Source organism: Dendropsophus ebraccatus, chromosome 5, assembly GCF_027789765.1.
Source record: "Dendropsophus ebraccatus isolate aDenEbr1 chromosome 5, aDenEbr1.pat, whole genome shotgun sequence".
NCBI lineage: Eukaryota > Metazoa > Chordata > Amphibia > Anura > Hylidae > Dendropsophus > Dendropsophus ebraccatus.
The window spans coordinates 99,373,172-99,389,485 of NC_091458.1; the positions used below are offsets into that span (position 1 = coordinate 99,373,172).

Here is a 16,314-nt window from a genome sequence, read left to right on the forward strand (position 1 = left end):
AGGAATGTTATTCTTATGACTTTCCATAAACCATTGCATCTATCTTATTTAGAGCATTCTAGTGTGCAGGCCGCTTTTGTAGAATATACAGAATAGATGTCTCCTCCCTTCATGTTAGGGGGCTGCATAAAGTCTCTGTTGTTTAACCACACTCTACCAGTGTTAGCCGCAAGCCAGGATATCCTAAACATACTTTGAGGTTCACTGTTCAGCTATAGAGAAATAAAGTGGTTAACCCTACTTTGCATAGCTGCAGGAAGTTATGGGTTAATGTTTGTTATACCATATGTTTGTTGCTGACCAATAGAAGGTGCTTTCTCTCTTTCTGCCTTTCCCTGCTCTCCACACACACTCACCCCTGAAGGAGGAGTTAGCGGAGGAAGTGTGCAATTCAGTTCAGTCTAGTCACGGAAGTGTACAGATGCAGTTAGAGACCAACAGTTCCTGCAGTGCTAAGCACCTTAACCCTTAGAGGAACCGGCCAATTTCAATTTTTGCATTTTCGTTTTTTCCTCCTTGTGTTTAAAAGGCCATAGCACTTGCATTTTTCCACCTACAGACCCACATGAGCCCTTATTTTTTGCGTCACTAATTGTACTTTGCAATGACAGGCTGAATTTTTGCATAAATTACACTGCGAAACCAGAAAAAAATTCAAAGTGTGGTGAAATAAAAAAAAAAAACGCATTTCTTTTATTTGGGGGGTTTGTGTTTTTACGCCGTTCGCCCTGGGGTAAAATTGACTTATGTTCCTCAAGTCGTTACAAATAAAAAGATATATAACATCTATAACTTTTATTGTATCTTATGGCCTGTAAAAAATTCAAACCATTGTTAACAAATATACGTTCCTTAAAATCGCTCTATTCCCATACTTATAGCGTTTTTATCCTTTGGTCTATGGGGCTGTGTGAGGTGTCATTTTTTGCGCCATGATCTGTACTATCGGTACCTTGATTGCGCATATGCGACTTTTTTGATCGATTTTTCTGGATTTGATGCGACCAAAAATGCGCAATTTTGCACTTTGGGATTTTTTTGCGCTTACGCTGTTTACCGTGAGAGATCAGGAATGTGATAAATTAATAGTTCGGGCGACTATGGACGCGGCAATACCAAACATGTTTGTTTATTTATTTACTTGTTTATTTTTATTTATAACATGGGAAAAGGGGGGTGATTCTGACTTTTATTAGGGGAGGGGGCTTTTTACTTATAACATCACTTTTATTTTTACTTTTACACATATACTAGAAGCATATGCACTCAGATCTCTCATTGAGATCTTTGCTGTATAGTTATACAGCAAAGATCAATGAGATCGGCACTCGTTTGCTTTTGGCTGCTGCAGTCCCCGGCCGGCATTAGGTACAGAGATCGCTCCTCCGGGACAACGTCTCGGAGGAGCGATCTCCCCACTATACCACCACCGATCATCTGCAGCCAGTAATCGGAGGCAGCTGCCATCTTTGACAGCTGCCTCCGAGTAGCGGGCTACATGCGGCACCCGGGATCACGGCGGTTCAGAGCGCGGCCCCGCTCTGAACGCGGGGAGACGGCCCTGGACGTACGGGTACATCCAGGGTCGCCTAAGGGTTAAAGGGAGAGGTAACCAAGGGATACCCTGACTCACACCAGAACCCGTCAGAACAGAGCAGGGCAGTATCCTGAGTACAGAGGAACTAGCCTCGATAGGACAAAGTCACCGTAAATAAGGTCTGCGTATCCTATAGCGCAGTGCAGGTAACTGGGACACCTCGGACACCTAGCTACACCCATATAACCACAGCTGGGGCTTGTACTACCCTACTGGGACGGGTTCGGCGATACCAAGGGGCAGAAGGTGGTCAGACCAAAGTCTATGCGCAAGTACAAGTAATTCTTCACTACTAGGATGTCTTCAGGTTCCGGCACAGTACATTGCTACACTGGGTTGGGGCTCCTCTGGCCAACTCCTCTACGCTACTCTACTGTACTCCACTATACCCTACAAGCACTGCAACAACTACCTCTTTTATTTCTTTTCAAGCACCTCCTCAAGCACAAAAGGTCAAGCACTAAAGTCTGTGTAAAGATTTATCTACTCTGTGAAATGTGTACTGTTAGGCCATGTTCACATGGCGTGAGACACTGGCCGATACATGACCCGTCCGGGATCAGAGAAGATCATCCTGGACGGTACTGCAGTTTATTTTGTTTCAATATATTGTGTGTGGTTTATGGAAAAGTCACACTTTCATAGTAAATGAGTTACCGGGTACTGACTACATGTAGGAATGCACCAGATTTTGCAACTTTTTAAAAAGTCACAAATGGTAAATTGGGCGCAAAGCCCAGATTATGCATTTTGGGTGAATATTCATAACAGGCAGATTAAAAAAAAAGTTGCATCTAAAAAATATTTGCCTGTCCAATACAGGGTTCATAAATAGAATCTGTGAAAAAAATCCAACTATATACCTAAGGCTACAAACCCACTTGGCGGGTCTGCAGCAAGTCCCCTTGCTGCGTATTTGCAGCGAGACTCGCTGCAGATCCCGGCCCTATACTTTTAATGGCAGACAAACACGCAGCAGGGATGTACATCCCTGCTGCGAGTTTGTCTGCAGCCCACCCCATTAACCCCACCGGAGCTGATACTTCACCTGATCCCGACTCCGGTGGTTCCAGATGTCTTCAGCAAGCCGGAGCGGGGACCAGGTGAAGTATATGCTCCAGCCAGCCGCCCGCAGCCCCGGCCGCCCGATCGCCCCCCCGCAGCACCGATCACACGCCCCCCCCCCCCCGCAGCACAGATCGCTTGCACGCCCCCCCAATCGCCCCCCTGCAGCCCCGGCCGCTCGATCGCCCCCTGGCAGCACCGATCGCCCCCCTGCAGCCCCGGCCGCTCGATCGCCCCCCGTCAGCACTGATCGCCCCCCTGCAGCCCCCATCGGGGGGGGGCGATCGGGCGGCCGGGGCTGCAGGGGGGCGTGCGAGCGATCGGGGCTGCGGGGGGGCGTGCGAGCGATCGGTGCCGCGGGGGGCGATCAGGCGGCCGGGGCTGCGGGAGGTGTTAAAGGGGCTGCGGGCGGCTGGCTGGAGCATATACTTCACCTGGTCCCCGCTCTGGCTTGCTGAAGACATCGGGAACCGCCGGAGCCTGGATCAGGTGAAGTATCAGCTCGGGGTTAATGGGGTGGGCTAAAGACAAACACGCAGCAGGGATGTACATCCCTGCTGCGTGTTTTTCTGCCATTAAAAGTATAGGGCCGGGATCTGCAGCGAGTCTCGCTGCAAATACGCAGCAAGGGGACTCGCTGCAGACCCGTCAAGTGGGTTTGTAGCCTAAAGATAAGTGCACATTCCCCCCATTAAGTTTGTTCTTCTTTTCCCTTTGCTTTTTTTCCCCAGTGTTTTTCCTTATTGTTTAAGTGTTTGTTGTGTCTGTTTTTTTTGTTTTGTTTTTTTTTAATGCAACATGCATTATGCATAGTATGGTTGGCTAGAATTGTTACAGCCTGAAAAAAAACATGTTTAAAATATTCATGATGTTCCCCCCTTCCCCCAAAAAGCGATGTATGAAGGAAGCTATGGGAGTAATATTGTGTAATCAGCGGTGGTCCAGGATCACAGATATGTATCTGTAGCATATTTGATCATTGTGATTGGATTTACTAATAACTAATGTCTGGATGTATAAAAATTCTTGAGATGTTAATAATCTTTTTTTATTTTTATAAAGTCCTGTATTGTATACTTGCCTTGCCAAGCTTGTTGGGGGGGGGGGGGGAGATCATGAATTACAATGTCCCTTTTTATATCAGAATAGCAATAATAATGAGAATAGTAACCCTTTGCATTTTTATTTCATTTTGCATGAGATGTTTATTTTGTCTGAGGCATTCCTACATTTTATTCAGCCATTCGCCATATATACTGCAGCGATTTTCTAAAGATAGGCAGATGTGATGGCCACAGGGTCATCTTACATAACACATAATGTGAGCACTAAGCAAACTGAATTCTTTAGGATTTTATGTTATCTGCTGACACATTCATTGTTTTGACCTCCTAAATGCCATTAAAATGCAAAATTCCTATTATTTCATTTAATCTAAAATGATGGTTTGTAACATACAAAAGAAGTGGGTTTTTTTGCTAAAAGGAAATAAGTATATGGGCTTCTTTGCACTGATTCTTTTTTTGCTGTTCGTTTGCTTCCTAAATGCAGAAGTAAGCAACGTTTTAGGGCCCTATTACACAGAGCGGTAATCGGCCAATTATCGTTCTGTGTAATAGAGACAACGATCAGCTGATGAGATGAATCATCAGGCAATGGGCGTCTATTGCTACATAGCTGACAGCTGATGATTGTAGTATAAAATAATAAAGTATTAACTTACCTTCCCACGTTCCCCCGTGTCCTCAGGCTTTCCTGGTCTCTGTAGCTCTGCCTTCTGTTCTGGTCTCTGCACTGACACGCTGCAGCCGCTCAGCCAGTTACTGGCCGAGACAGGCTGCGGCCGGCGGCCTGTGCAGAGACCAGAACAGAAGTAAGAGCTGTAGAGACCAGGGAAGCCTGAGGGCACCGGGGAACATGGGAAGGTAAGTTAACACTTTATTTTTTACACTAAAGGCAAGGGCTGCACGGACATTGCTAACAATGTCCGTGCAGCCCTTGTTGCCTAATCGTCCTGTGTAATTGCTCAGTAAACAAGCACCGATCTAGCAGGAAGGCACTCGTTTACAGTTTATGATCGGGTCGTGTAATAGCACCCTTAGTCTTTCTTTAGTCTTCATCAAAATAAATTTCTATCCTTTGACTGCTGTAAAATCTGTGTAGCTCCAATGCATATTGTATCTGTTTGTCCGGCTACTTTTGACTTGTATCTGCTTGTCCGGCTGCTCATGACCCGACTCCCAGAGCAGTGCGTGCTGTGGCATCATCCTCTCCAGCAGCCACAGCCCGCACTGCTCTGGTAGTTGGGTCGTCACCATTTTATCCAGGAAGTGAAGCCTTGATGCAGTAGTAAGTGCAGGGAAAAAAACACTTTATAAGCATTTCCTGTAATAAGTGTATATTGGTGATTTGTATAACTTTTGGGGGCAATACAATACTTTAATAAACATTTTTGCTGGACTTCTCCTTTTATTAACAATTCAAGATGACACATGTTTTGTAAGAGGGCAAGTGAAGGTTCCTTGAGGTCGGGACCATTAGGACAACAGAAGCAAAAGAATTCCATTTATTTATTTTTAAAAGTGAGTTAGGGTGCTATGAAAATAAAAACTCAAGCATACTCTCCTGCCCTGATTCCCCCTTCCACTGTGTTTCTAACAGCTCCTGGTCTTTGCCACTCACCGCTGGTTTCCCTGATACATCATCCCTGAATCTCCGCTGCCAGCACTGTTCCCTGTGTATAGGTGCCGCTGCAGCCATTCTGCCAAACTGCTGATCAGCCGTTATCTTGCATGTCGGCACCATACCAACAAAGAGCACATGATCTTAAACACGTAAATGTGATATAGAATTTATTTAATGAGTCCAATTCCCTGTGCCTACACAAAAAAATAAAATAGAATTATGAGGCTGATGTTTTAATTTGTTGTTTTACTGTTTGTAGTCTATAGGAGTGTTTACACAGGCAGATTTATCTGACAGATTTTGGAAGCCAAAGCCAGGAATGGATCTGAGAAGAGAAGAAATCTCAGTCTTTCCTTTATGACCTGTTCCCTGTTTATAGTCTGTTCCTGGTTTTGTCTTCAAAGATCTGTCAGATAAATCTGCCTGTGTAAACGCACCGTAAGTCTCATACATCACACAGAAAGCTATAAACAGGTGCCAAGTCTACTGTCAGACTTTAAATTCCACAGTCCTAAATTTTATAATCTGAATACTCCTAATGCTGAGCAGAGTCTTACAAGTTTATGTAAGGATGCATTCCCCCAGTTCACCCAGCTGCCAATCACTGGCCTGAGTGGTCCGATTAGCACTGATTGGCAGAAGGGGGCCATGGCATGCCAATACTTTAGTACTGAAGACATGTCATGTCGGGATATAAACAGTAATGCAAGGTGCAGCAAGTAGAAAACAGGTGAGTATACCTTATTTTATAACCCTGGCTTGTAAATTTGTTCAACAACAACATAAAATATTTTATGGCTAGTATTATGTTACTGCTATTGGGTGAGGCTGTGTATTTTGGTGTGCAGTATGTTGCAGCAATTATTACTTGCCAGTTTGTCATTTTCAGACATTGTGCAAATGTATCGTTTAAGTAACTTTTTAATGAATACAGAAACGATCTCAGATTGTCAGCCGCGGACAGATCAGAAGATCTCAGAGTTAACACGTCTTGTTATAAATAAATAGTTTTGACAGACTGGGTGTCGGCTCGGAAATTAGTTCCGGCAAATTAAAGTTACTAAAATGGTCGTGTGTGAAATAGCAAATTGCACTTGCAAATAACAAGTCATGGTGGATGTGTCTTGTTATTTGTACATTTGTGGGGTTTCACTTAAACTATACAAATAAAGTGCAGCCAAATTGATGCATTCATGAAGTGTAAGCAGTTTTGCTGTGGTTGTCATGCTGTAGTTGGAATTGGAATTTAAAACATTGATTTACTGTATTTTATTTAATGCCTGTATTTTCTTGCTATTTTCCAGATGACATCATGCATCAGGATACCTTCCCAATGTGTGCAGCTGATATTGAAGATCAGCTGAAGAAGCAGTTTGCATACTTGTCAGGTGAGAGAATCAACCACATCACAGCAGTCTGTGTCATGACATGTCTTATATATAATTTATATGAACAACTCTGTTTTCTATCTCATGTGTGCCTGTTGTGAATATATATTTATATATACACACCAGTGTATATGTGCATACAGTATCTTCTTGCATAATCTTATTGATCTGTACCACAGTCCTATGACCACTGCAGTCCTGATCTCCACAATCCTACCAGGTCACTTTCTGTAAATCCAGCATGAGACTATTTTGTACAGTGTGTTGGGTAAGTGGGATTTCCAGATCAAGGTACTGGATTAATAGTTTAGGAGTTTTACTGTACTTACATATAGCCCATGCGTGATTACCTGTATGCAGCAGTACTGTGGTCCTTGAAATCCGAACATTAGGCCTAAATACACTTCTGTCATTCTCCCTCAAAGGCTATTCTTGTGAACAGTGTATGTATTTTGGGGGTTGTCATGTTCAATGATAGACTAAAACGTTGCTATTCCAGTTGCATTGTGTCCTTTCTAGAGAGACAGACAAGTATAGTTTGACCATGGTTGCAAAGGATGAAAAGCGAGTATATTGCATTGGCTTGAAGTACTGTAACTTGCTGTCACCTAGGGGCCTGTGACTATGACAGTCAGTGTTTAGGGGGGGGCAGAATTAAGGGAGTATAAAAACAAAGATGATAAATGCAGTTGTTGCCATTCATTTGCCATGACATTTTCCCTTCGTTTGATCCACATTTAAAACAGCAGAATTTTCTGTAGATTTTGGATTTGTAATTGGTTTCACTACTTTCTGTGTATAGGGGTGAGATCCACAGTGAAGAATCTGCATGCATGTGGATTGTGCTGCTTATTTTGGCTCTACCTGCAGAGAGTCTCTGTACTGCTGGACAGGACCATTCTGTGGGTTCTAAGGCTTTATTCACACGTCAGTATATTTTTGCACAGGCTGTATGCATTATATTGGCTTTTGTAGGTTTCCAGCAGTTTATGAACATGTGTCTATAAATTTTACACACTGAAGCAGGATATGTGTCACTGTGTAACTAAGTAAACTTGTCAACTTTACCCTGTTCACGCTTTATTTTCCAGACACTGGTGACAGATCTATGGGTGTTTACCCAAGTTACAGCCAGTTTTTTTTTTGTTTTTTTTATGCCTTCTTCAATACACAAGTTCACGTCACCATATTTAAATAAGGTTTATTTATGAGTGTCTGTAGCACAGTAAGTAGTTTACAGGGAGTCACATACCTTAAAGGGGTTATCCAGCGCTACAAAAACATGGCCACTTTCCCCCTACTGTTGTCTCCAGTTTGGGTGCGGTTTTGAAACTCAGTTCCATTGAAGTTAATGGAGCTTAATTGCAAACTGCCCCTGAACTGGAGACAACAGTGGGGGGGAAAAGTGGCCATGTTTTTGTAGGGCTGGATAACCCCTTTAAGCTGGGTTCACACTGCTTTTTAGCAGTCTGTTCTATGCAAAAAAAAAAACGGATGCATTTGTGTGCATCCATTTTAATCCTTTTTTTCCATTGACTCTCATTATAAAAACATGAATCATAAAAAGGATCAAATCGCATACATTTTTTGTAAAGTACACAAAAAATTTGGTTGACTACATTTTTGTGTATGCTAAAAAAGGATGCGTTTTTATACCTTTTTTTGAACCTTTTTTGTGATGGAGGTCAGTGGAAAAGAAGGATCAAAACGGATGCACACAAATTCATCCGTTTTTTCATCCATTTTTTGCATAAAACATATGAAAAAAACAGACTGTAAAAATGCAGTCTGAACCCAGCCTTACATATTGTAAATCTAAAAATTCACAATTAAGGGGGAGATTTATCAAACATGGTATAAAATGAAACTGGCTCAGTTGCCCCTAGCAACCAATCAGATCCCACCTTTCATTTTCCAAAGTGTCTGTGAGGAATGAAAGATGGAATCTGATTGGTTGCCAGGGGCAACTGAGCCAGTTTCACTTTACACCTTGTTTGATAAATCTCCCCCTTTAAGTGTCTTGCAGATATGTGCTGTCCTTGAAAGGACTTTCCCGGATTCAATATATGTATTATGCATCAAAAACCACATGTGTTCCTGTGTGAACTAGTCACATTATAGGACAAGCAGATTTATGTTTTAATAATAGAAAAACAAACAGAGTTGTCATAATATAGGACCAATAAGGCTGAGGCTGCTGCAGGTACAACTGAGAGATTTTTGACTTTTAGTACTTTCTCCTTTAAGTGTTACATGGTTACTCCCCTTACAGTAGAGTATTTACACATGGTGCTATTCTTTTCCTATATTGATTCTCTTTGGAGTTCTTACACAGGAGTGTGGAATGTAATATAGAACTAATGCTAGTATATGGAGCTGTTCACATTTCTGTATAAAATGCACAACTATGTTAAACACAACATGTGCTACTTTGACCCATTTTGCAGTTTACTATCTATATTTTAAAACAGGGATGGGGAACCTTCGGCCCTCCAGGTGTTGCAAAACTACAATTCCCATCATGCCTGGACAGTCAAAGCTAAATCTAAAGCTTTGGCTGTCCAAGCATGAAGGGAATTGTAGTTTTGTAACACCTAGAGGGCCGAAGGTTCCCCATCCCTGTTTTAAATCCTAAAATCTTGCAGTCTTAACTCTGGCCACTAGGGCTAAAACGAAGCTAAGGCTTCCTATTCTGTACAGATGATTTCCCTTCAGTGCCCTCCAGTATACAGATAATATAGGTACACACAATAGCCATTGCTCACAACTCTGGACCTCCTGCCCTGTAGAATGACCCCTATAAAGATCACTGAGCATGCTCAGAAGCCTTTGTTATTTATCTGAATAGGACAGGCTGGGTCTATTCTTGCCTATAGTCCTTGTGGCTTGCTTTAAAGTATATCTCTAAATTCTGTTACAATAACTCAGATAAGATGGCAGACCTCATAATGCTATACAAAAAAAATACAAAAACATGTTTTAGTACCTGCCTCTAATCAGTCCAAAAAAATCTAGATGATATATTACCTTTAATATTAAGCTGTTAAATGACATTTAGTGTTCTGTATATATTCTGGCTTTTAATATTGGTCACTGCATGTTGATGGCGGATTCTTGTTATAACAATATCTGCTGCACAGTCCTAAGCTGCCATCTAGTGTCTGCTAGTAACAAGACTGTGAATTATACATTCAGCACTGTCCTCTCTACAGACTGCGGTGATGGTTGCATTGTAATACATAGGTACATATAATAGAACACCTCATTGTATCAGAACTAATTCACACAGTGAGACAAGAGATAGCAGCACTAACATGGAGAACATAGGAGATAGACATTAATAGATCTTTTTTTTACCCCGAATATCTAGAAGTAGATCCTCTTGGATAAATAGCATTTTATGTTATGGCATTTCGTTTCCATACTGGCCATATACCTAATAATGATTCAAGAGGTAGTTCAGCAAAATATTTTTTCTTTTAAATGAACTGGTGCCTGAGATTTGTAATTACTTTTATTTAATAAAAACAACTGTCTTCCAGTACTTTTCAGCTGCTGTATGTCCTGCAGGAAATGATATTCATTCCAGTCTAGAGAGCAGGAGAGGCTTTCTATAGGTATTTGCTACTGCTGTGGTCAGTTCCTCTCATGGACAGAGGTGTCAGCAGAGAGCACTCTGTAAGACTGAAAAGAGTACACCACTTCCTGCAGGACATACAGCAGCTGATAAGTACTGGACGACTTGACATTTTTTTAATAGAAGTAAATTACAAATGTCTGGCACTTTGTGCACCAGCTGATTTGAAAGAATTTTTTTGGGCTGAACTACCCCTTTACTAAGGCTGCATTGACCCGTTCTGTGAAGTTGTCCGTGACCACGGATTTGTGATCATGGACATTTTTATAGCTTTCAATTGGGCTATTCACACGTTGTGTTTTTTTACAGATCCGCAATCTGTTCCATGAAAAAATAGGAAATAGGTCATAACTCAGACGAGATCATGGCACAGGTTCCCCCATAGAAGTCTATGATCCATGTTTATCATGGATTGCACGGATCTGACATCTGTGCAATCCCTGAAAAACACACATGTGATGTAATCAGTGTAATTTAAAAAGCTTGAAGAAACACGGACACTGTTGCAAAACGGATCAGTTTCACGGATCACGGAGGTAGATAGTGGACTTCATCCACGGATCTTGAAATGGATGTGTGAATGCAGCCTAAGTTTAGACATTTCCAGAAATAATATCTATGCTAAACAAGATATCAAACATAAAATGTAGGCATTAACATCCAGGGATATGTTTCTGCAGCAAATCCACAAGCCCTGTAGATTAATTGTGGATTTTGACAGTTGACATCCTGTGTATTTTATGTTCAAACATTAGGTCAATTGCCAGCAGTGTGTTTTGTGCTTATTTGTTCTTTATTGTGTGGATGATATATATATATTTTTTTTACATTTCTAGCACCTGTGACCCCACCCTTATGAATACCCCTGTTATTCACAAAATTCATTGTCTTTATAGGTGGAAGGGGTGAAAATGGCTGTCCGGTCATCACGTTTCCGGAATATCCAGCCTTCAGTGAGATCCCAGAGACTGAGTTCCAGAATGTCCTGACATATTTAACCAGTGTTCCCAGGTATGAATGTGCTCTGCTGGAGTATAATGAGAGGCCCACACATTGTGGTCATACATTCAGGTTATACTTTCATCTGCACACAGTATAGGTGACTGAATCAGCTATTGTCATGTTTTCCCTGCAGTCAGTATTAGCTTCTTCTATGTTATTTTGCAGGGCGTGGGACCGATTAACATCAGAAAACAAATGGATTGTTTGCCCTTGTTAAAGAGCCAAACCAGAACAAATAGTGCAGCCATGTAACGCTACACCCTTCCATTTTCCCTGTATCCCTTTTCTCAAGCCTGTTGTTGCCATGATTAATAGTTCCAGGACATAATGGTTATACTCAGTAGTGCATTGAGACTTTCACCTCCTTGTACAGTGGGTGTACCAGTCATATCCTTGGACAGATCACCACTGTTAAAGGAAATCTGTCGCTCCCTGACTGCTTACTGAGCTGGTGTCACCACTGGATTGATATGAAGGAAGACACAGAGCATATCTTTGCTAAGTGTGTCTGTTTTGTTATTTTCCTTGAAAAAAAAAAAAAAAAAAAAGCCTTAAAGAGGAACTCCGGGCTGGGGTTATTTTTAGGGTTTGGCCGGGGAAGGGGTGAAAATAGAGGCTGCCGTTCACTTACCTCCCCGATTCCAGCGCCGGGTCCCAGATCAAGGCAGCTCAGCTATTCAGCGACCGAGGCGGGACTCCGCTATGTACGCTGAATGGCTGAGCTGCCTTGAGACGTCACGTCTCAAGCCGCAGCTCAGACCAGGAAGCGGCTGCAGGATGGAAGAACGGGGCGGCCTGATCCAGGACCCGGTGCTGGAACCAGGTAAGTGACCGGCGGCCTCTATTTCCATCCCTTCCCCAGTCATACCTTAAAAATAACCCCAGCCCAGAGTACCCCTTTAATTTATGCTGTAAATGAATGTCACTGAGGTGGGCGTATGGCTCCCTGGGTCCAAGCGCTGTTCTGCCTGTGTTGTATGCCTGCCCCTTTGCCTAATCAGGGCTGATCACTGTGCTTGCAGCTCAATGAGGCATAGCTGTGCTAGGACCCAGGGAACGATAGGGCCTGCCTCCTTGACACTATTCATTTCTCAAATAAAGAGCTTTTTCCTTTAAAATAAAATGCAGATACAGGCAGCAAAGGTGCGTTCTGAATGTTTTTATTCATATCTATCCAGTGGTGCCACCGACTCGGTAAGCAATCAGGGAATGGCAGATTTGGATAACCATTTTGGATTTTTTTTCCTCTGAAGAAGCACCACATTAAAGTCATTTTTCCCCTCCCTATAGGACTGACATTAGGGTTAGGTGGCACCTCCTAGAGTGCCAATGGCAGGGCACAATTTATTAATGTAACATGTTGTTACATTTACAGCATGGTATGCAAATAATAAAGGTAGTTTTTTACGTTCATCCCCAGCACTGGTTTAGTTAAATCTTTAGTCCAAGTAATGTATAAATTAGGTGCTTTAGTATTCAGGGGATGGGGCACAGATCTGTCCTATCTGCCCTTCATCTGCCTTGTGAATATTGAGGCAGCACTTAGCAGTGACATCACTCTTGTGCTCATCACTGTAGAGTGTGGGATAAGAGGCAGAAGGGGTGGTTCAGTGCAGCCCCCTGTATTTCCAACCCCAGTACACCAAACTGCCTTATTTACCTAATAATGAGACTGAAGATTTAAAAGGGTTGGCCACTTTATAGTAAAATAGGTCAGTGTACAGTATTAGTAACTGCGCTCAATATATATACTGACAGCAGCTCCCTGTGTACCTCATAGAGATAAAATTAAACTCCCCTCCTCCAGGCTGGGCTGCCCTGCTCTGCGGTATAATTACCCTCCCGGAGAGCAGGACCCGCCACCCACAGAAAGGGGAAGTGTCCCAAGGTTGCGGTGTGTATGCTGTGTAGGTGGTGATGAATAACCAAAGACTCTTGGAGTAACGTTGAGTTAGTTTACTACTTGTAAAGGTGCAACAGGCAATACAGATGGTCTCTGACATACACTTGACAAAGTTCCAATAAATACTTAAGCATAGGACGACCAAATCTGTAGGATAAGTGCAGTGTAGGAGATAGTTGTGTTGTTAGAGTTGTGTTGAGGTAGAGTAGCAGAGAGGAGGATATCGTGAGAGTCTCAACCCATGTAGTAATGTGCTCAGCCAGGGATGTTGGAGGATAAGGTGGAATACTTAGAAGAAGAATAATAAGAAGAAGAGAACCTGTTCCTGTGTATTGACCTTTGACTTCAGTCTTCACACCACCTTATGCCCACTAGCGTGGGCCGAACCGTACTAATGGGTGACACAGGTCCCAGACCTTGTTACCTGGATTGAGCGGAATGCTTAGGGTTCCCTGCTGACACCCTGCGCCGCGAGATGGAGTTCATGGGCTTATCGCAGCTTTGCTCTGTCTGGACCGGTTCCTAGCTCTTTGGCTCTATAGTGGATACTGTCCTGCTCTGTGACTTCTCCTTGTCCACGTTGTGGGTTTAGGTTATCTTTTGGCTAGCCCTCTCCTGAGAGGCTTAACACTGCATATTGCTTTGTATAGGTACTTGTGAGAAGGTTGGTAACATTGTACTGTCCTGCATCCTACCCATGCGGGGTACTGGCTAAGACTGACTATTTTGGGACCTGGCAGAGGGCCAAGGCCCAGATAGGACTGCTGTGGAGAGCTGTCTAGTTTGCGTCCTTTCTCCACACTGCCCCGAACAGAAGATTCTTGCTCCTCCCCCACCCATGGGACTAACCTCATTTACAGCGTGTAGGGTGCACTGTGATTGGGTCAAAAGAGTGAAATAGAAGGACAGAGAGGAGAGGTGATATATATACACATTATACAGCGACATCTAGTGGCCAACTCTTAATACAACTTTCATCATAATAAGACCACAAAAAGTACAGACTTTTGTGAAGGGTGTATGTAACAGTAACACCCCTAGTGGGACACCACAATAGCAGGATAGAGTCTTCTGACCTGCTGTTAGTTTCCCTTAAAGTTTCTATGTACAGTGAAACTTTGGACTACAAGTAACTTGGTTTTGAGAGCACTTTGCAAGACAAGCTAACAAGCTAAAATAAAAGCTAACACGCTAAAAAGAAAATTGTGACTTTGTAAACTAGCTAGATTTCATAATACAAGCACCTCTGTGTCCCTATCCTAATACTGTACTGAGCAGAAAGCACTCTCATTTTAAGCCAAAGCCTACCTGATCAACTGCCAGTGAGCGGACGCCTTCCTACTCTCATCCGGTACCTGTTCACCTCTCCGCTACTTCCATCTGACCCCTGAATTAACTCCTGGACCTATAGCTACTCCAGGCAGCCGCACTAGTACCAGCTGGTACCAGCACCAGCTGGGAGGGAGTTGTGTGTGGAGGGAGAGTTGACTGGTTAACCCCTTCTTTACTGATACAGTGTTCTTTATTAATATAGAACACATTCTTTGTGGAATGAATCATCTGCTTTTTTAATAATTTTTCATGGAAAAATTAGCCTTGATATATAATTTGGATTACAAGCACATTCCTTGTAATCCAAGTTTTCACTGTATAGGCAATTCATCATTGCCTCAGGGCTGCTGCTATTACTGTAGGTTACAATGTGTAATGAGCAATGTTATAGCCATTGGTGAAGGTCAGGAATGGTGTCTGTCACAGGGCAAACACATCCACAGTGCAACTAGCAGTTATAAACAAAGTGCAAACCGCTGCAACCATGGATGTGCCGTTAAAAATTCATAATGTAATCATTTTACCTTGAATTCATGAGGTCTGGTTGGATATGCAAGAAACTTAACCCAGGGACAACCAGGGAAATAAGCATCAAAAAGGAAAAAAAAATTTCAGCATGCATCTCGGCTACCTTGTATCCTTGTAATAAAGGTTATAAGGAAACTGAAACACATCTAGCAAATCGGCAAGAACGCACTCTGTGGCTTTTATATTATGGATTGCTATCAAAGATACGTTTTTTTAGGATTCAAGGGCTGGAAAAACATTTTCCTTTATAGTGCAACTATACCTGGTTGAGCAGTTCCCAGAATGGAATGCTTTCCCTCAGCCAGTGGCGGATTAAATGTACCCTGGGCCCCGGGCTTTCCACCCAACCTGCCCCCTGTCCACCCCAGCAGGCTGTGTGTGTGCTATGGCTTCAGCAGGCTGTGTGTGTTTGTGTGTATGTGTGTGCTATGGCTGCAGCAGGCTGTGTGTGTGTGTGCTGCAGCAGGCTGTGTGTATGTATGCTATGGCTGCAGCTGGCTGTGTGTGTGTGTGTGTGTTCTATGGCTGCAGCAGTCTGTGTGTGCTATGGCTGCAGCAGGCTGTGTGTGTGTACTATGGCTGCAGCAGGCTGTGTGTGTGTGTGTGTGCTATGGCATGTCCCCATAGTAAGCCCTCTATTTACCTATGTTTGACCCCCTCTCTCTATCACTATGGCTGACCTCTATATTACAGGAACCTGGCATTGTTAGCAGTGTTTCTTTGTGTATGGTGAATAGTTAGAAACATAGAAGATTGTCAGCAGGAAAAGACCACCAGCTCCATCTAGTCTAGTTCTGAGTAGTGGGCATTGAGGTTGGAGACTGGCTGCATCCACTGCACACAGGAGAAGCTGCTTTATATCTTTCCTTATTCCCTCAGAGGTCGCCCCATGATCATGTAGGACATTAGGGAGAAGCTGCTGGGCCACTGTGATAAATAACTCCCTGGTATCTGACCAGGCATTTATGAAGGAGCAGGAGTCGGGATTCGGTCCTGATAAAATTCAGGAGTCGGAGTCGGGGTTGGAGTCGGAGCTGCGGCTTACCGACTCCACAGCCCTGATTATTAGACCTCTTCCTTGCCTCCTCAGTAATGGATGGACCCCTGTGCTGATGTTACATATAAAAGATGGCCCCTAGGCTGCTGCTTCCTGCACCCACTATAATAGCCCCCTTGC

The 16,314-nt window shown here is 43.1% G+C and overlaps 1 protein-coding gene across 12 annotated transcripts in view; it reads left to right on the forward strand.

The window, feature by feature from the left end:
• The window catches only part of MCF2L (MCF.2 cell line derived transforming sequence like), a 176,850-nt gene that overhangs the window by 107,168 nt on the left and 53,368 nt on the right, over positions 1–16,314 (forward strand). For 11 of the 12 annotated variants that reach the window (XM_069970783.1, XM_069970786.1, XM_069970791.1 and 8 more), the window contains 2 exons: positions 6,652–6,735; positions 11,269–11,383. In XM_069970783.1, coding sequence (XP_069826884.1) covers positions 6,652–6,735; positions 11,269–11,383 — 199 coding nt within the window. Of the gene's footprint in view, positions 1–6,531; positions 6,548–6,651; positions 6,736–11,268; positions 11,384–16,314 lie in introns of those variants that run through there. The other variant, XM_069970790.1, reaches the window with a different exon arrangement.